Genomic DNA, 20,478 nt, shown 5'->3' with positions numbered 1-20,478 from the left:
AATAACTACAGCAATGTATTGTATTTAAAAGGAAAATAAATAAATAAATATATAAAATTATAAATAAATTAAATAAAGCTTGAGGATAAGAAAATTAAAATAGACTAACAAAATCAAAATTTTTTAAATTCAACGTCTGCTCGCGTTCTTACTTTTTGATTGTTAAATCCTCTCATTGGTATATCAAGTTCATTTCTGGCGACGCAAAGTCGTGGTGGTGTTATTTGTTTTCGGTGGGCGAGTGAAATCCGTAATTTGCAAGGGTCGAGCTAGTTGTCCGGCAATAAAACGTTCGCGCGGAAAAATTAAATTTTACAGCTTACTCACCAGGGGCTTTGTCGGAAATCTCCCGCTTTTGTTATTACACAGCGGCGCCGTTTTTATGATATGCAGGTAGGAAAATTTATTATATTGGTCCATTAGAGATTATTTCGTCGTAATAAAACAGTGAGACAATAAAGCGCGCGCCGACACGAAATTAAATATTTACACCGCAGAGAAGCGATCTATCACCGCAATGCGCACAACAAAACAATAATTTCTCCGAATGTACAATTTATCAATTTGTAGCTCGAAGGCAAATTTCAGACTAATGAAGATGGATGAACCGGGGAGTGCTGCAAACAATAAATAAATCCATCCGCAGACATTTTCCTCCCCGACGACAAAGCTCATCTTCTTCTACAACTTTTCTCCTTTTTTGCCGAGCGCCACCCTTGCTTTTAACATGTCGCTCTCGCTTCTTCCGCTCGGCGGCGGCGCCTCATTTCCTGATTTTCAACCATTCTTATTGCATGCGCAAGACATGAGCCGCACTCATTAATATTCATAAAAGCGAGAGTCGGTTTGAGAGCCTTTGGGGCGTTGCCGCAAAATTTCACCGCGAAACTCGAGCTCTTTGAGATAAAGACGGCAATTTCGCCGGAGAGATCGAGCACTGCCGTTTTTTTTTTTTTATTTTTATTTTAATCCGCACGGCAAAGGTATCAATTTGTTTTACTTGGCCAGAGATCAAAGGGTTCGCTCTGCGGTTTTTCCATCAAACGCAGCAGCATAAAATATCCAATTACCCCTTATACCGTTAGACAACGAACCAACGAACGAACGAGCCTGATCGGCAGCGTAGCAGCAGCTCTCTTTGCCCGCCGAGCTAACTCGTTTACTCGCTCTTTTCACATACACGTTTTCAAAAGGACGCTTTGAAGAAACTTTTGCGCGCCGATTTTCAGAGCCGATTCTAATCAAAAGCAGTCGAGGTATTATTTTTTTTTTTTTTTTACCTTTTTTATGTACAGACACGATTTTCATCATTATTTTTTAATTCCCCCCAAAAAAACTTATTTTACCCATTTCCACGTAATTCAATTAAACCTTCAATTAGCTCATTAGGCTAATGCATTGCACTGGTAAGCGTTTTTTCCCTGGAAAGTAACTGCGTGTTGCTGACGAAGTGGGAATTATGTAGCTGCGGACAAAAGAATTTCCAGAAATTTATAAACCAGACAGACTGATTAGTAGCCAGGTCGATTCCACTCCAACCCCTAACGACCGGTACTATGAGAATAATTGAAAATGGCCGTCAAGTAGGTACGTTTCAGCGTTGGAGTTTGTTGTGACGGCGCCGGTAATTGAAAAAATCCATGGAAACGCGTGTTTTCCTCCATGATGAAAATAAAGGCTTATTTGGAAATTACATAATGGACCGGTAAAAAGTTCTTTTTAAATTTAATTCGCTCCAAAATTCATTCTGCCAACAGTTATTCGTGAATTGCGTATTCTAGTTAAAAAATGTGAGACGTAAATGTTTTGGTTCTTTTTACAAAATATAACTTTCTGAGACTTTAGTTTTATAATTTCTGGGCTTTTTCTTAAATTTTCTCGCATATTTTGATGCATTCGATGTATTCAAATTTACAGTAATTAAATTAAAAGCAATTAAATTGTTAGTAAAAATTTCTCTTTGCAAAAATTGTTTTTTTTTTCCAAAAACAAAACGGCTCTACTAGTTTCGGTCACGGTCTGCGACTCTTTTTCATGAGCAAGAAATAAAGAAAGCAAAATTGAAAAAAAAAAACACCACATGATAATTCGAATCTTAAAATTAAAAATTAAATTTTAAGATTTGAATTTTTAAGCTTAAATTTGGTGTTTTCTCAGTTTCTCAGTTTTGCTGATTTTTTGTATTTTTATTTGCCCATGAAAAAGGGTCGCATACCGTGACTGAAACTGATAAAGCCGTTTTGTTCTTGAATAAAAACAATTTTGGCAACGAGGAAAAGCCGGATCTCTTCATTCTCATGATCATCTCCTCGGATGTCAATTTCTTGAAACAAATTAAAATTTTTTTAATTATCAATTTACGATTTAATATTATTTATAATAAAGATTTTCACGACGGAGCTTTGAATTTTTGAAATTTTTCCTCTATGAAACAATTTGAACACGTCAGAACAAGTCATCTAGGAAAAATACAAACTTTTTGTATTCTCTTTCTTTTTAAATTTTTCTGCCTCATGCACTTTAAAACTCAAGACGAATCGTTACAAAATTGACATCTCGGCACAATATAATAAAATCCATGTTGTTTAGAGGCAAAATGGAGTCTTGTCGCTAAAAGCGCTGCACTTCATTTTTAGTGTCAGGGTGTTTTGCTGCGGCTGAAAGGCTCGGCAATAATTACAGTTCTCTTAATTATAAAGGAGGAAACGACAGTGGCGGCGGCGGTGCGGAGATTGCCACTGCAGCAGTCAACGCGATAATTAGCCTTTCGTAAACAAACACATAATACATATAAGCACTCGCATAAACAGCCGCGTGTGTGTGCGCAATGCAAACACACACAGACCAAGTCACCAAAGGCAAAGAGATCGTTCACCCTCGGCTGCGTGAAAAGTGCACGTTTGGCAACGAGCGACGTTGACAGCCCGTGCAGTTTGCTAATTAAAATATGTTGGGTGAAATAATAATGTGGATGCTAATTAGGAAACTGTTCGTAATGGGTTATGGTGGTCGAGCACGACAGAAAGTTATGCAATGAGGCTGATTGTGTGAGCATTTTCACTGTATGTACAACGTTCGCCTACTTGAATTTTACCGCAATATGACTCCTGAACACGACAAAAGTGGAATAAATTTTCAAAGTAGACCAAATTATTTTGTTGAAAACAGGAATATAATTTAAAGTTGTGATTGTAAAAACGAGAAGATTCAAATAAAAATATTATATAAATTTATACTAATTAAATTATTTAAATTTCAAGTAAAAGCATCTAAAGTTTAAAAAAACTGTACAATATTCATTACAATTAGCCATTTATTTGAGAAAAATTAATAAAAATGTCATCTTAACAAAATTTAAAAATAACGTTTCGAGCAAATCGTGTGCCATTTAGTAAAACTTCTCATTAAGTAAAAATTCCAATCCATTTGAATAAAAATTGAGATTCTTTGATACTTTGAATTGATGAGAAAAAGAGTAGAACGTACAGAATTGCATCTTATTCCATTCAAATTTAATATTAATTGCAAAAACATTAACTAATTTCAACTTTATTTTGTTTTATTTTAATTTTTTATTACCACTCGCACTTGCCTATCGGAGTGAAATGAAATGTTAGCTTTCACGTTACAAGAATCATATTATTATTTAGAAATAATATAGAATGAACTTTTTGAATTAAGAATGCTTTCGTTCCAGCTCAACTTGCAAATATAGGGAAATTCCTCCAGGGACCCGAACTTGTTTACTTCTTCTTCTTCCCAGAATTGCGACGCGAGGACGGGCCGTGCATCAAAATTCACTCCATGCATGCATTTTAATCCGGCGCCTCGCAAATCACGACCCCGTGGCGCAGCGACGCGGTTTGCATGAGACCTTTTCATTCGCCCAGAAACGAAATTTATTGCAAATTGGCTTGCAACGCTCAATCTCTCGCGCTCTCCCTGGCCAGCCGGGCATTTGCATATTATACGGCGGAAGCGAAATTCCACTCCGTCCTGCATGGTGAACGGCCAAAGTTGTCCTCTCTCCCGAGAAGAAACTTTACTGCCACTACTAGAGTTTCTCTAGATGCAAATAATTTCGCTGCCATTTGCATTCTCTTGCCTGCTGCACCAGTGGTAATCATAATAACGGTGGCGACAACAACGACCAACACGCAGTGTGTAGTGGCGAGAGCAGTCGACCGGGGGTTGATGAGGAATGGAGGATAGCCACATTATTCCGAAAATAATAAAAATTTATTTAAAAATTTACAAATATATCGAATATTAAAATTTGAATTAAAAATTGAGTGTTATCGGAAGTGGAATGTGGCCCAGGAAAAGTTCAAATTTCATGGTTGATCAAGTTTGAGATCAAATTGACTTTAGATCTCAGTTGCATAGATAATGATTGACATGTTAAATTAATGAGTAAATAAATTAATCACTTCAAAATGGTCAGTTAGTCCCTGTGCAGATTGTTCTAAGTTTACGTTGAGATTTGGAACTGTTAGCCTTAAATCTAGTATGATTTAAAAATTTCAATTGAAAAATATTTACAAAAAATTGTAATAAAATTTAAATATTTTTAAAATTGAAAGATAAAATAAAGGCATATTAAGATTAAAAGGTAAATATTTATTTTAAAATAAACTATTTATCGCATTGATTTAAGAACTTTTATAAAAATATCAATGAAAAACAAAATTTAAAAATAATAACAAGGAAATTTTGACAAATTGTGTGCCATTTTATAAATCTGGTAAGACACACGGCTTTAAACACAATGGTTGAATGTATCAATTTGCATGTGAAACCATTCAGGATTAATAAGGGCTCGCCGTAATAAACAAGTTGGGACGAGAATCAAGTCCCCGGTGCGGCCGGATAATAATGTCGTCGCCTCTTCTTTCGACACAAAAGGCAAAACTGCACGCGGGGTGATGCGGTGCAATTGTGCTACCCCTTGAGGTGGGCAATTATTCAAGCAAGGTAATGGCGCAACATCGCTCGCCGGCCTGCGCCGCTGACAGACCGGCCGCAGCCAGGGGAGCGCTAAATTCAATTAGGCCCTTTTGCCGGAAAGTCGCACACCATGGAATGGCCTGCTGCTGTTTTTCGGCGCCGCCGGTGTCTCGATTATTTCGGAGGGACGCTCGGTTTTCGGCTCTGCCACCTCCGTGAAAATTGCTTCAATCAGCAGATTGCTACAGTTAGTTGTGAAATTTTATAATTAAATAATTTTAAAAAAAAGGTTTTTACTCACTTTTAGTGTGGAATAATTATTATTTAAAAAACAACCGCTCTAACAGATAAACTAAAAAATTCAGCAAAAATTCAAAAGATTACAAATTTAAAAAAAAGTAATCTTTTCATAAATGGGGTCTTTTTGATCTCCGAAGTTTTAGCAAAATTATTTCTAGTGGTGGTGCCGTTTTGTGTTCAACAATTTCTTTCTTTTCATTTAAATTGTTTTTAACAATTGAATGTAAACAATGTGATGTAACAATTTGCACAAATATAAACCACAATAAATAAGTAAAATATAATAATGACATTTGTATTTGTTTAAATTTTTCTGGTAAATTTGCAGACCGAGACCAAATCTTTCTTTTTTTTCCTCTTCCAATTATGCCAATTTCTCTTCGTTTTTGTTTCATCATAAGGAATTTAGCCTCTTTGCCGACTGAGCGATTTTTAAAAACGTGTTCCCTTTTCAAGAAATTGAATTTCAGCAATTTTCCGCCATCTCAGAGTTTGTCCTTCGCGCAGCAAATAAATGTGCCGCCAATTGATTTTCGGCCTCCTCCGGACCTTTCACCAGCTTCAAAGACCGTTTCGTCCATAAATAGAAGGGCTCTCTTTCTCATTCTCGTTCAGCAGCCGAGTGGTGGAAAAAAATAAAATCCCCCTTTTGATCCTTTCCTGCAAATCCGAGCCATTCATTACCTGGCAGCATGCGCCATTGCTCTCGGCAAAAAAAGAAACAATTTCTGCAGCGCAGCTACTCAGCAAATAAATGCACACACACACACACCTCGCCCTGAGAGAGAGAGAAAACTGGAGCAGCTCCTCCGGATCCGTGTTTCTTTCATTTCCAAGTGCTCCCCCGCGACACACGCGTTGGATCGCTGCCAGTTCTCGCTCAACTGCCATTCACTCTTTCCAAGGAGAACAATCGCTCCGTCTCCCATTGCTTTATCAATACCTGTAGCTGCTCAAACCTTGGAGCAGAAAAAAAATATATATACGAATTTGTCCTTGGAGCGAGATGTGTGTATAAAAATAAAAGAAACAACGGCGCACGCTTCTCAATTACTCGGGCTCAGCACTTTGGCCCCCAGAGCCATAAATAGGTAGGTGTGTGCATTATGATCTCGACGACTCGTGACACTCAATGCCATTGTTCGCGATCTCGCCTTTATCGCTCGAGAGTCACGGAGACCAATCTATCTCTGGCTCGCATTTTTTTTTCTTTATACTGCACTCGCGAGAGTTTTTCCAATTTTCTCTCGCGTGTTTATTGCAGGGTTTTTATGCACTGGCAATTTACACGGTTATTATTTGATTCTTGTTGATGATGTTACTTATTTTTTTCTTTCATTTGAGGCAATTTGATGTTTAAGGACTCCTTATTGACATAGTCAAATCAAGTCTTTACAACAATGGTTTGTTATATTCCCAATAATTCCCAAAATGGCTTCTATTGTTCTAAAGACTTGATTTGACTATTTCAATAAGGAGTTCTTAAATTGTTTGAAGAAGTTGACACTCGAGGAGATGATCACGGAAATGAAGATTCGGGCTCTTCCTCGTTGCAAAAAATTGTTTTTATTAAAAAACAAACGGCTAAATAGGGTCGCAGACCGTGACCGAAACTGGTAGAGCCGTTTGTTTTTGAATAAAAACAATTTTTTGCAACGAGGAAAAGCCCGAATCTTCATTTCTTAAATTGTGTTGGAAATTTAATTGTAACTGTTGCGACAATGATCAGATTTTTCATTTATTTGAAATAATCATTGTTAATAAAAAAAGTGTTGAATTTTCTGAGCAAGCTTTTTGTGTTTTTATTTCCCCTCGAGCATTGGCTTGATATATGCAAAAAAAATTGTATTTTCAGAAAAAAATATTTATTATAAAACTTATTTATAATTAAATTTACTTGAATTTCACAATCATGAAGCCCTTTTTAAAAAAAATCATACCAAAATATTCATTCTGGCTAAATATCTCTTTATGACAACTTGTGTATATTTTATTTTCTACAAATGTTTTGCAGAATTTGTTTGTAAGATTTTGTTTAGTTTTAAAATATTAGTTCGTACACAAATTTCATAAGCAACCCTAAACAAAGGAATTTTGTATCAACAATTTTGGATAATAAAAATGGATATCACTTTTTATTGATAAAGTGATATAATTCAAACAATGATGATCATCAAGTTATTATAAATTAACCCCATTTGAAATTAGAAACACTCCTATTTCAATTATAGCTTTATATTTCACTACAATAACGAACTAGGTTCCGTATTATTTTATTATTTATTGGATCAATCATGATCAAAGATCAAAATCGTTAGTGCTGAGCTTTTGTTATGTTTTATTGCACAATATTATTAAAATCTCATAAACAGTTTATTTAAATTGTGTATATTATTTTATTATAAAATACTTTAAAAATAACTTATTCACTTAAAAGATTTGTTAAATTCTCTAACATTAAAATAATAATAAAGTTTTATAGTATTTTTTCTTTTTTGCTCAAAGAAACCAAATCGCTTTGGAGAAATTGTTACAAAAAAAAATCAGTAGCACGCGGGTCTGACAAGAAAGCAAACACCTGTCAATCGCAGCAGTGGCTCGGCTGCCTGCCAACGCGAGTGCGCCAAAATGCAGTTTTCTGGCTCGATCCACTCTCGCGAAAATTACTCGGGTACATCTGGGCACGTCAAACCCAGCCCCCGGGGCGGTTTTGCAGTCCAAAATCACGGCAGGCCGCTTTAATAAAAGCAGCCGGGCGACGCAATCCCTGCTCCATTAATTTGCATACAGTCGGCAGAGAAGCGCCGGAACGGACTTTGCGATGGAATAATCGCCACGTAATTGTGGAAACCGCAGTCGAGTTGCTGACCAGTCGGACGGACACACAAGCAGGACTCATCTGTTTAAGTAGACCGTGCGTATGCATGAGAGTCGTCGGACCGCCGAATTTCACCCCCCAATTCCCCGAGGCCGCCGCCAAAGGTGTGCGTTTTGATGTTAATTTTCGGCCCCTGTAATAGAAAGGGAAAGGCGGATTTTTATTCTTGGCGCAGGGGAAGATGGCGTTTTTTTTACTACCCTTAATAATGCATAGGTAATTTTGCATGGAAGGGCGTAAAATTTTTATTGCGCCCTTTAATTTATGACACATAAAAGTGCGTGACTAACAGATTTTAATACACTCCTGTTCTCGCTTCGAGGCCATAAAGGTTCTCTAAAGCTCGGCTTGGATAAAAATTTATTTATTTATTCAACTGTTTTGAAAATTGTCAAATTGTCACAGAAAGATTGATCTCTTTGTGTATGATTATGATCATAAAAAACGTTGAATGAAACGTTGAATTTATTATAATTTTTAAAAAGTATTAATTTTTCCTAATCTTTATCCTTTAAAATAGCAGAAATTTAAGAAAAAATACAATTTTTTGGAGCGAGATTAAATTTTTTTGAGAATTGAAAACCCGAAGAAACCACTCGCAACGGAAAATAATTAAATTAGTACTAAAGACTAATCGTCTTGAAAAGGAATTAATTTGTTTACAACTAGAATCAATTGAATGGTGCAACATTTGTACTTTAAATTTTTCATTATTAGCTTTTTTTCGTCATATTTCTTCTAAATATCCTCAAAAAATTAATAACAAAGAAGAATATTAAATAAAAAAGTTCGTAAAAATGTGTCTTTTTTCATGGAAAACATAAAAAAAATCTCGCATATTTTTAATCAATTAAAATGGCAAAATTTGCAATGATCCACTTTAACAATAAATTTCAGAGTTCAAAGCGAATCAAACAAAAAAATCAACGACTTTATCCACAATCTAACTCATCATCCTATTTGTTCAAGTGGATCTTTTAAAACTTTCATAGATTAAATCTTGCAAAGTCTTCAGTCCAGGAAACAGGAAGACGAAGCTCTTGCTTTCTTTCTTCTTTTTCTCAGCGTCGTCTTCAATTTGCCGGTCGCGAGTGTTTTTATTGTCTCTGCGCACAAGTGCAATTGACAAGTTTGCCTCGCGGGAGAAATAATACAAAGAAAAAATCCGAGAGTGATTTCGGAACAAAAAGTCTGAGTAGTTGTAAATTGGCTGGCGCGGCGAGAGTAAATCTGGCGCGACGAGAGACAAAAAGAGGAGGCATGGTTTTGCATATTGATGCGGGCGAACGACATTGTTGCTGCTGCTACACCGTTAATTATCGCCACCCCGTGCGGGCCAACTAATGAGTTAGGAAGGCGTGCGCGTCTTAGCCGCCGATCGATCCGGCGCCGTCTTGAAGAGACGCTCCTTTGGAAACCGCAAACCGGTGAAATGAAACAATTTTCCTTCCTGCGCGTCTAATTAATTTGTCGAAATCCGAGTGCGGAAAGAGCGATCATCTGTCAGTGCTTTCAGTCAAGACTGCGCCTCTAATGTGAGCGTGCGTGTGCAATCGCGGCTTTTACGCAAGAGCAGCGAAGAGAAATACATATTATAGCTGCCTTAAGACTTTCAAAGCTCTTGCATTTCAATCAAAAGTTATTTTGATCACATTGTTTTAATTAGCCTGTACAAAACAAGTCTTCAGATTAAGCTCAAGTTTTGAAAACACTAAATTTAGAAGAAAAAAAATTAGCCACTGTAGAAATTTGGCGTGAAATTTAAAGTTTAAATATGTTCAAAGTCAATTTTCATGAATGTATAGGCTCGTGTTTTTAGTCGATCAACTTTTTATCTCCATCGCTCGGAACGTTACGGAAATGCATTTTCTGCATGAATCAAGTGATTTTATTATGATTGGCACCTATTTAAAACCGACTATTTCTTCAATTTCCGACTAAAGCGACTAAAACAGACTAAAATGACAGACTTTTTCAACTTTTTAAGCAAAAATAGGTTTTTCCAGACTTTGAAACAAAATTTCCGCAAAATTTTGCAAAAAAAAAAAATAATTTGAAAAGTTAAAAAATTATTTATTTAAAAAACTTTTATCAAACAGATTTTTATTTCAAGCGACTGAAAGTAGAACTAAATAAAGCTTTTTTTCATCTTCAATTACAAAAAAGGAATATAATATGTGATGGATGAAAAATTCATAATTTTTCAATAGTGGAAAAAATGTTTTTGAGCATTTTTAGAACATCGTAATTAAAATTTTACGACAAAATATAAATTTTGTTCCCAAATATCAAACAAAACACGCATTTAATTAAATTACCATCTTCAGCTATCTTCAAAATATATATTTCAACAAATATTTACAAAAATTCAACGGTTTCAGCAATTGTATCCTTTCTATATAACGTATCATAAAATCACAAAGTTCTGCATAATTGCTAGCTAGGTAATTAAAAAATGATGAAAAATGGGTGATAAAATATTATTTATGCTTCCAAAAATGGAGATTTATTAATGCAATAAAAAAAATCGATTAAAATAATATTTTTCATGTATTTTAAGGCTCAAAATATCTGATTTAAAAAATCGACTAAAACCGACTATTTTGGCAAAAACCAGCTAAAAAGGCGACTAAATTTCTGTAAAATCAACTAAAAATAGTCGACTAAAATGCACGAGCCTTTACATAATTAAAAGTAGAAGGTGAAGGAATTTTTAAATATGATTTTTTTATATATTTTAAAATATGAATTAATTATATACATGTTTGAATTTTGAAATATCAAAACACTTTAAATTGATTTCCGCGGTCAGATGTGACCCCAAAATAGGAGTTTAAAAGACGTAGAAGATCTTTTCTTTTTAATTAAGAATAAAAAAAAAAAAAATTTCTCTAATGGATTCAATTAAACAAAGTTTCTTTTTTTAAGAATTGCCAATCTTTGGAAATAAAAAAATCCAAAATAAACTTCCAATGTTATATTAATTTTGACGTGTCAATGAAAAAAAATTCAACAATTTTCATCCAATTCAGGCCAAGCACTGTATAATAATAAATTATCTGAATGTTGCTCGGAATAAACGAGTTGTCGATTTGGCACGCTGTCAATGTCAATGCTTGAAAAAGTATTACGTAAGCGTTTTCATTTTCAACGAGAGCGAATGAGTCGACTGAATCTAAAAGGAAAAGCCTCTCGACAGACCCCGACGCTCTTGAGCTCAAGAGCAAACTTCCATCCGAGGTGTCACGCGTAAGAAGGAAAAATAGGCGCACACACCTCTAATCGTCCGCCTGCAATTACTTGTCGTCTTTACGACCCCCTCACATGTATATGAAGGAGAAGCAGAAAGTAGTGTCGCGTGCGGCTTTAATTAAGCAAGCGAGTCGACTGCACGCGAATTAAAATTCGGCTCGGAATTTGTCAAACAAATGCAGAGTAATGGCGGTCTGGAGAAATGCTTTTTACGAGAGGAGGGGGCGACGCACGAGATGGTCGCGTATTATTCGGCCCGGGGGCTTTCATGCATACAAAAAGCGGCAGCTCGCTCTCTCTAATAATGCCAGTTGTTCCAGCAGCAGTAGTTACACTGCTAAATTAATCATAAAACACCATCCAGTGCATTATTAAGCAGCGAGTAGCGGTGCCGCTGCATGTCTCCTCGCCTCGGGCCATTTCCTCTCACTCCGCCCTGCAAAGCCACCCCGCCCGCCCCCCGGTGCGATGTGCACCTTTTGCTTTCCAAACTTTGAATATTATTATCAAGGCCCGGCTGGCCGGATTTTATTGCCGCCGTGCCGCCTGCTGATGTAGCATATCCGCTTTCACTCGGACCACTGCTTTTTCGACCCGACTACTACTTTAATCTGATCAACCACGAGAGCGGCTTGTAATTAAGTTGAGTGAGTTTGTGGACGCGCAAGGTTTTATTGCTAGGCCGAAATTGAGTCATTTTTAGGAACGGCCAAGAACAATATCTCTGTTGATTATAATTTATTTTTGATACATAAAAGGCAAAACTTCATGTTTTGAAAGATAAAATTGTAACATTAAGTCACTGCAAGATATAATTTTTCATTATCGATGAAATAATGTAGGAAATAATATGAAAAAACCAAAACATCGACACCTTTAATTTTTTTAAAAAGTCTCCTATTAAAAAGGTTGTCAAAAGGTTGAATTTAAAATTAAAAACAGCACATTTTTTGGTAAAAGTAAAACACAAAAACTAGAAGTTTTACTCTACAAAAAAATCTAAATTGAAAAATTAATTAAAAATAAATTATAATATAATATTTATTAATTATTCTAAAAATTATAAAATAAGAGAAGTTAAAATTTTAAATGTTTAATATTTACATGTTTATTAGAGATTTAATTATAACTTACTGCACTAGATAATTAATATTTGCACTTAGGAAGCTGCTTTGAACGTTCGGCAAAATTCTTGCTAGTGGTGGTGCCGTTCTTGTTTAACATTTCCCTTTTTTAAACTATAATTGTTTAAAAATAATTGATAATAAACAAATTTACGGTGAAAATTTCACGAATAAAGAACATTAATAATAATAATAATCATACTAATGGTCGTTTGATCCACAATATTATTTTTTAACAAACAAATACGAGAGCGGCTTGTAAGTAAGTTGAGAGAGAGTTTTTAGACGCAAGGTTTTATTACTTGGTCAAAATTTAGTCATTTTTATGAATGACAAAGAACAGTATCATGCTATTAATCTGAATCTTTCTTTTAATACTGAGGCTAAATTCTTGGGGAGATACAAGATCACTATAGCTTGAAAAAGTATATTTCATTTTTTCAAAACAACGCAATGATAGAATTAATAGAATAAGATATGAATTACGAATAGTAATTAGTTGAATCCCGGGAGTTGACGTAGTAATAAAAGTTTTTTCTGATGAATGAAAATGGTCACTGCTAGTAAATTTATAGCAAAATAAGATTTATTAAAATTATTTTTAACATAATATCGATTTAGTGCAAATCAAATAATGTAATATTCAAATAACTGTTATTGCATAAAATAATTAAAAATAAGAAATAAATTGTAAATAATTTTAATAAAAGATAAATTATTGAATTAATTTCAATAATGTTTAACAGAAAAAAAATCTTCAATTTTAAATTGTTAAATGAAAAATTAAATATTTTATTATTTAACCTGCTGGAGACATAAGACTCAAAATTAAATTCCCGGCTCGAATTTATTTGAGCAACACCCGCAGACACGGCGGTGCGTAATTTTGATAAAGCGTCCCCATTCACATTCATTTCGCCGTGTTAAACGACTAAAGGGGAGAAAGAGCGACTGCATTACGCATCCGTGAGCGGAATGAGAGGGCCCGTGTAAAATAGTAGTGGTTATGCAACGTGCCTCGCAGTCTTGTCCGACATGTTGCCTAGCGCAGCTTTTTCACAATAAATCTCCGAGGCAAATTATTTCGTCTCGCATTTTAAATCCCTCAGTGGGAAATAAATTTAAATTTGGACAGGTAGGAATTCGGTCCGTTTGGGAATGACCCTTTGCAGGGGTCGTGGCTTTCTCGGTCCGAAGGGACGGAAACGCGGCTCGGTGCATCCAGACAATTCTTTCTTAAAACGCTGTTGGGATTGATGACGCAAAAAAAGCGCTTTTTTGGGGACGAAGTCTCTCTGATAACTGAAAGGAAACAGCGGAAAACTAATCGGTCAACTGCGGTCCTGTCAGATGAGGCCGCTCGCTAATGGCCTTAGCAATTTATTTCGCCGCCAGAAATTACATACAGCGGCTCTCATTTCTTGCGCTGTTTTTTTTATTTGCATCCGGAGGGAAATGCGTCTCGGCGAGGAAAAAAAGAGGCGCCACTGTTGAAAATATAGCAGCATATGCCGGGGAGGGAAAAATAACTGCTGGTTCGGAAATGGCCGCGAGCACTTTGATGACACGATGAAATTCATAATTGCGCTTCAACATAAGCAAGTTTTTTTTTTATAAAACGCGAGGGTGATTAATTTTTAATAAGCAAAGGCAGATCTGCTTTTGATTTATTTGGCTGGAAACGGAAAATCTAATTGGCTCTTTCTGACGAGTTCATAAATTTTCTCTTTATTTTGTTAATGAAATAAAAGTTGGTTGATAATTTTTCTCCGAATTTTCCGATTCCAAGATCAACGGCACTCGTAAAGCATCTCATTTCATTACTCAATTATTTCAATTAACTCCCGAGGAAAAACAAAATTCGTATTTTGTTCGCTTCGTTGCGCAAGAAACTTTTCCTTTCCGAAATGTTCGGAGAAGAGTGGCACTTACCTCAGCAGGTGGTTCGGCATGGACGATGCAGACTAATTGGGCCTCGAACCCTTCGCCGGAATGGACCCAATTACGCTCCACCTCGATCTCAGGAGCGTCTGTAACATGGAAAGGGACGGGGTTAGAGCAATGTGATTTCTCATTCCGAAGAAATGTACAGAACCAGGGGTGTGACGTAAAGAGAGAGAGAAAAAAAATACACAAATTGCTTCACAAACGATGAAAAATGATTCCGCGAATGGAAAAATATCGTCTTTCGGGAGAGAGAAATGATCGAATTTCAACGAGAGCCCAAATAAGTGTTTGTTCTCTTAAAAAAAATGTGAAAAATAACGTGGAACTGGTTCGTTGATTTACAGAACAATAAATTAATTTGCGAGCGAGAGAGAGGAAGCCACGGGGGAACAATAAATCGCGGCGGGCTTTAATCCGCACGTTCCGATCTCGCAGCAAGTTAATTAGCTCTCGCCCGCCATAATTCTTTATGGAAGTTTAAATATTGTAATTGCCAAGAGCACACACACACGAATATCCAGAGCACGACGGAACTAACTAACTGCGTAATCCAGCATGCACGCGTATATAATCTGGGCGTGGGCGCCGCCAAAGAAATAATTCATACGAGAGAACACGTGTGGGTTCTCTGCGCGAACGGGCGTATAATAAAAGACAAATGATTGCAGGCAGAACAATAAATTTAATCCCGCCAGCAGCCTCCTCTCTCTTGTATTCTTTTTGACGCGGTAATGCCCTGGCAAAATAACTAAAAAAAATAGCTCTCGGTTTTGTCACACGCAGGGACATGCACGGGTTTTGCATGCAGGCTGCTGCTCTCAGCTTTATCTGGCTCGGGGCCCTGATCAACTGTTGCTGATTACCCGCTCCTCCCTGGCTGCAGATTAGTCGACCGCGTTTGAGCTTCATAACTTTCAACTCTTCAAAACGCGCGCGCGAGAGAGAAGCGGAGACGAATTTCCCTGTTGCTTGCTGATTAGGGTTTTGTTTTTCAAATTGCGGCGTTTATCTTGGGGCAAAACTTTCACGAACAGGATTTTCATTTAAAAAGTTTCACCGCAAGAGTGGAAGATAAACAGATAGTAGACATTTTTCATTAAAAAAAAACTACTCGTAAGAAGGAAAGTTTCAGTAATTTTTGTTTAACAATGTTAAAAAAAATTGCGAATGATTTACCATGAAACACATTTTTCGGAGCACAAAACACAAAAACGCTGTAACTCGACGATTAAAGTGTAAGGAAGCAGACAATCAGCTGTAGGAAAAACGCCCACTAACAGCCAAAATGATAAGAAAAACCGCCTAAATAAACCGGTAAAAAACAGCCAATGCATATGCAGTAGTGCCAACCCAAAAAAATATAGTCTGGATTAAACAATTTACTATAAAAATTAGCGATAAATTTCATTATGTAGGAATATTTTACATTCAATTTCCGGAATGAATGCGTCCCATTAATGGAAAATTATTGTAAGCTGCTCTATTCAAAGATCCGACAATGCTCTCTTTAGATATTAAATTTAAAAGTTGGCTGATCGTTCGAGCTATTATATAGTTCAATATAAAATTTCCATCTCCATGCATTTTCTATTCTTATGCACTTCAATTGAAATGGAAACCTCTCGAAGTCCCGACTAATTAGTTCCAACTGCAGTAATTAGACTGCATATTAAACTTCCGACCTCTTCATATTAAACTCGATTCACAAATGCGCAAAATTGAGTCAAACTCCTCTCGTTTGCCTTGGCGAGTAAGATTTCTTTCACTTCTCTCGTTGCTCGCTTTGATGAAAGATTAATTTCCTGCTCGAAAAGTTGCACAAGTTTTAATGATCAGTCATATTTCCGTCACAATAGTGGATTATTCACGCTCGGCTGCGCTGAAATTCGCAATCGCGAAGCAGCCCTTTCATCATTTTAATATTCCCGGGGCGAAAATTCTGCGCGTCTTTTGTGCATGTTATGAAGTAGCGCGGGCGGGCATATCATACGAATCGATTCGCGCGTGCACGAGTTCGCCGGTGACACACACAAAGTAGACACGAGTGTGTTAGGTGCGCGCATACTCAGGGTTTAATATATAATTCTTATTGCCAAAGGCGGCCGTAAAGAAGCGGGATTTATATACCTGAGGTGTCTTATCATATATTCATGAAGACCTCAAAGCCGAGTGCAAACTTCGCCTCTCTTGTATTACAAATGCAAAAAGAAGCAAGCAAACTTCTTGATATTCGCCCGGCACGAGCAGCAGAAATAGTATTATACGCGGCCAAACAATAATAAGCTCGGGCCAAAATCCAATCTACTCGTGCTCTCACTCGCGAAAAAGCCGCCTCTGTTTTGCGACTGGCTGGCTGGCGGTGCCATTTCGAGGCTCATCTCTGCCGAGGTGTTTACATTTCATTACTAGTAAGAGAGAGAGAAGGAGAATGTTGGCGAAAAAGTATCTCTTTCTCGTCTAAGAAAAGCAGAGCGAGTTTCTGCCGCTCGAGAAAATGCGCAAATTTGAGCGATGAGCGCCAAAAGACGCGACAATTTTCAGTGCTACTTCAAGAGATCAACAAATAATAGACAAGAGTAAACGAAAATAATCCGGCTGGCGAAATCCTTTAATTGAATTTTTACGTCAAAACTCTTGTGCAAAATTAAAGTAATTACATTTAATTCTAATTTTAGATTACACAGTGACAGTTTTTCTCATAAATAAGTGTCTGCCTAATAATTCCAAATGTTTATAAAATAAATTAATTTTTTTTCTATTTAATAGATCAGTTTTCATTGCTTTGAATGTGAATATTAACAGGCTCATTGAAATATTTTTTTGAATTTGCTGGTATTTGCAATATTTAAATCCAATTAATATTGTGTAAAATATTTTGATTTCGATTGGAAATTCAATAAAAGTGATAATTTATTACTATCACGAATTATTAAAAAAAAATCTAGTTTATTTTCAACTTTACGTTTGACAGAACAAGAGTGAAGAGAAAAAATTTCAGAGCAAAGATATTAACTACATTTTCATGGTCTGCTTATAATATAAAGCAGTGGATTTATAACTTAGCACTAGGAGTGCAGAAATTTTTCCATTTCTTTTCCACGGCCAATAAATTTCTTGCGTCTGGCGAGCTTTATATATATTTTTTCATCTCTAAAAGCTTCTCGCCTTTGTACCAGCACCACATACTCGTTTTTTCCATTAATCTCTGAAAGATGGAAGAAGAAAAAATGAGCGGCGAGGGTCCGGCGGTGCAACTGAAAAGTCCACCGAGTTTAGTATCAGCGCCGCTTTTTGTCGGCGGCTCCTTTCTCTCTCTCTCTCTTTGTTGCTTTCGGTGAAAAATGTTCATCTAGTGGCCGGCCGGGGCGAGCAAGCAAGGCGGATAATTTCTGGGAAATATGAAGTGGCGAGGTCGCAGCCAGGGCAGCCAAAACCAAGCAACACACACACATAAGCCGCCGCAGAGCAACGCGGTCGTCTCCAGAGAATTGCCGGTTGTTTCGGCGGCGAAAATGAGCTCGAGGGTGGCGCCGGTCCAATCAACTGAAGCCGCCACCGAGCAATATCCGAAGCAACAAAAGTGACAGCTGGCCAACGGTTATGGGCCGAAGACGGAATTTTCATCATTACACTAACCATTATTTTTTTTTAAAATAAAGTTCTTATTGAGCTTTAAAATTTTAACAATAAAAATTTACATAATATAATTGCTAAAGACAGGCAAATAAATTAAATTTAATTATTTTTAACTTTAGTTAAATAAATAAATAATATTTTACTTACAATTTAAACATAACATTATTTATAAGTTGAATTTTCCACAATTTTGTAAATTAAATCTAATTTTTTTATATTTAAAGTTTATAATTCTACAGTAGATTTTATTAAAATAAAATAAATGTAGTCTATTGTAGTAATTTTAGTATCAAAGCACAAAACACTGTAATACATCATCAAAATCGACAACTAGCTTAAAAATATTTAATTTATACATAAGGAAATTGATTAATTAAGTCATTTATAAGTTTATAAATTTTAATATAAAGTAATCAATAATCATCAAGAATACTTAAATTTTTTCATGTACTCAATAATAATAAACCACTATTTTAATTGATTTGCAAAAAAACAATTAATTTTTACTGTTTCTTGTCGAAATGAGTTGGTGATAAGTTTTAAATTATGCGAAATTTACCGAATAAAAAAAATTATCAATCTATATGATAAATAAAACCTATTAATAAAATATTTCATTTCATATAGTAAAGAAAACGTTTCCTTTATGTTCGAGAATTTAGTTTTATCCAAAAAATGAATCACCACCAGACCTCCCCTTGAAAATAACAAGAGCTCTAAAGTGTCACTTTTGACAGCTGACGAAACCCCCTCATAAATTTTCTAATTTAAATCTCTGCGACCGACAAAACTTGGTAACGCAAACTCCTCCTTCGCGGCGTCTTCTTCTCAATCTCCGACGTTTGCTGTTTGTCATTAAATAAAAATGCAAATTCGGCAAGAGAAGACGGCCGGGGGAGGAAAGTCTGCCGTGCTTGTTCTGAGAAATAAATTCATCCGTCCATAAAAGTGTATTTTCTCATCCGGCAGCAGCGAGCGAATGAACGAGACCGCCGGAGAGTAGAAAAGCCAGCTCGGGAAGAATGAAAGGGTTTAAGACGGCGATGCTCGCTGCCATGTAAATTAAATTCTCCGGTGATAAATTCTCCGAGTCGAAACGACGCGCGGAAATAAATTTATATATATCATTGTTGCAGGTGATTATCCGTCTGATTGAAACGGGTGTAATTAAAATCGCACCGGAATGAATGAAAATTATTCCTTTGGAGCGTCTCGCGGGCGGATTTAATCCTTTCCCGGCGCATTTATTACTTCAAAGGAGCCGAGATTGTGTGCGCGCCTCTCAAACGCTCAGCTTACCTTTATAATGAATTGCCTCATCTATTGATAATTCAGTGCGTCGTTCATACGATATTCCGTTTACGCGCGGCAAAAGCGGAAAATTTCTAATTGAAGCAAGTCTCGCGCGACAAGGAAACCGTTCGCGAGAATGGCTCGGAATTGAAAGGGAAAGGCCGGATTAGTGAGACGCAAATACTTACACTGAACCCTGAGGGTGATGTCCCTGAGGACAGGTTGTCCCACGCCGTTGCTGGCCATGCATTGATAGACTCCAGCCTGGTGTCTGTTGGCCTGCTCGATGGTGATGGAGAATCCTTCCACCGACTTCTCGCCAGATGGCAGCAAGTTGTTCTGAAACATTGAATAAAATTGTTTTATAGATTTTACTAATAACCTAATTTCCATATTTATATAAAATCAATCCGATTTGTCATACATTAATAAAGACCAAATTAAGCAAGTTCTAATCAAATTTATAAATTACCAATAAGCATTCACAATGCTGTAACCTAATTATTTTAAAATAATTATCATTCATGCCTATTAACTTCATTTTCAAACGGGAAATTAAATTTTTTTTTAACAAATTAAATTATCAATTTAATTTAAAACAATTATTAAATTATATTAACAAATATTTAATTTAGAAAAAAAATCAGTAAAAAGGAATTTTTATTAAAGCATGTGTTAATTTAAATTTTTAAGTATAATATTTATAAATATGTACAAAAATGTTAAACTTTCCTTAATTTAGATTTAATGTAACAAAAGTTTTTCAACATTATGGTTTTTATTTTTTATTTTTTGGTAAATTTCGCTTCTGAAACACGCCCTCATTTCGGCGCTTTTTACAGACATGCTTATATTTGCCAGTAAGTTTTCTGCTGGACTCTAAACTTGATAGCATTTTCGACGTGTTGATGTTTGTCGTGTATTTTATATTTATGTACGCGGGCGTGGAAATGAGGCTTTTTTTCTCCCAGCCCAAACACACACGTCATGCATCATTCATGGTCAGATATCAAGATGATCCCATTCCTTATCCCCCGTAGGATCATACAAAGCCAATATGGCCGGCTTGGCACCCAATTATCCCTGCACCCAGATGCAATA

General features: G+C 36.1%; 1 protein-coding gene across 3 annotated transcripts in view; it reads right to left on the bottom strand.

The window, feature by feature from the left end:
- The window catches only part of LOC132201634 (neural cell adhesion molecule 2), a 211,851-nt gene that overhangs the window by 13,141 nt on the left and 178,232 nt on the right, over window positions 1-20,478 (bottom strand). For all 3 annotated transcript variants that reach the window (XM_059627941.1, XM_059627942.1, XM_059627943.1), the window contains 2 exons: window positions 19,566-19,716; window positions 14,434-14,531 (listed from right to left, as the gene is read on the bottom strand). In XM_059627941.1, coding sequence (XP_059483924.1) covers window positions 14,434-14,531; window positions 19,566-19,716 — 249 coding nt within the window. The remainder of the gene's footprint in view (window positions 1-14,433; window positions 14,532-19,565; window positions 19,717-20,478) is intronic.

Source organism: Neocloeon triangulifer, unplaced genomic scaffold (assembly GCF_031216515.1).
Source record: "Neocloeon triangulifer isolate White Clay Creek 2 clone unplaced genomic scaffold, ASM3121651v1 ptg000014l, whole genome shotgun sequence".
NCBI lineage: Eukaryota > Metazoa > Arthropoda > Insecta > Ephemeroptera > Baetidae > Neocloeon > Neocloeon triangulifer.
The sequence above is the reverse complement of the archived record's forward strand: the minus strand, read 5'-3'. Positions and strand labels throughout refer to the sequence as shown.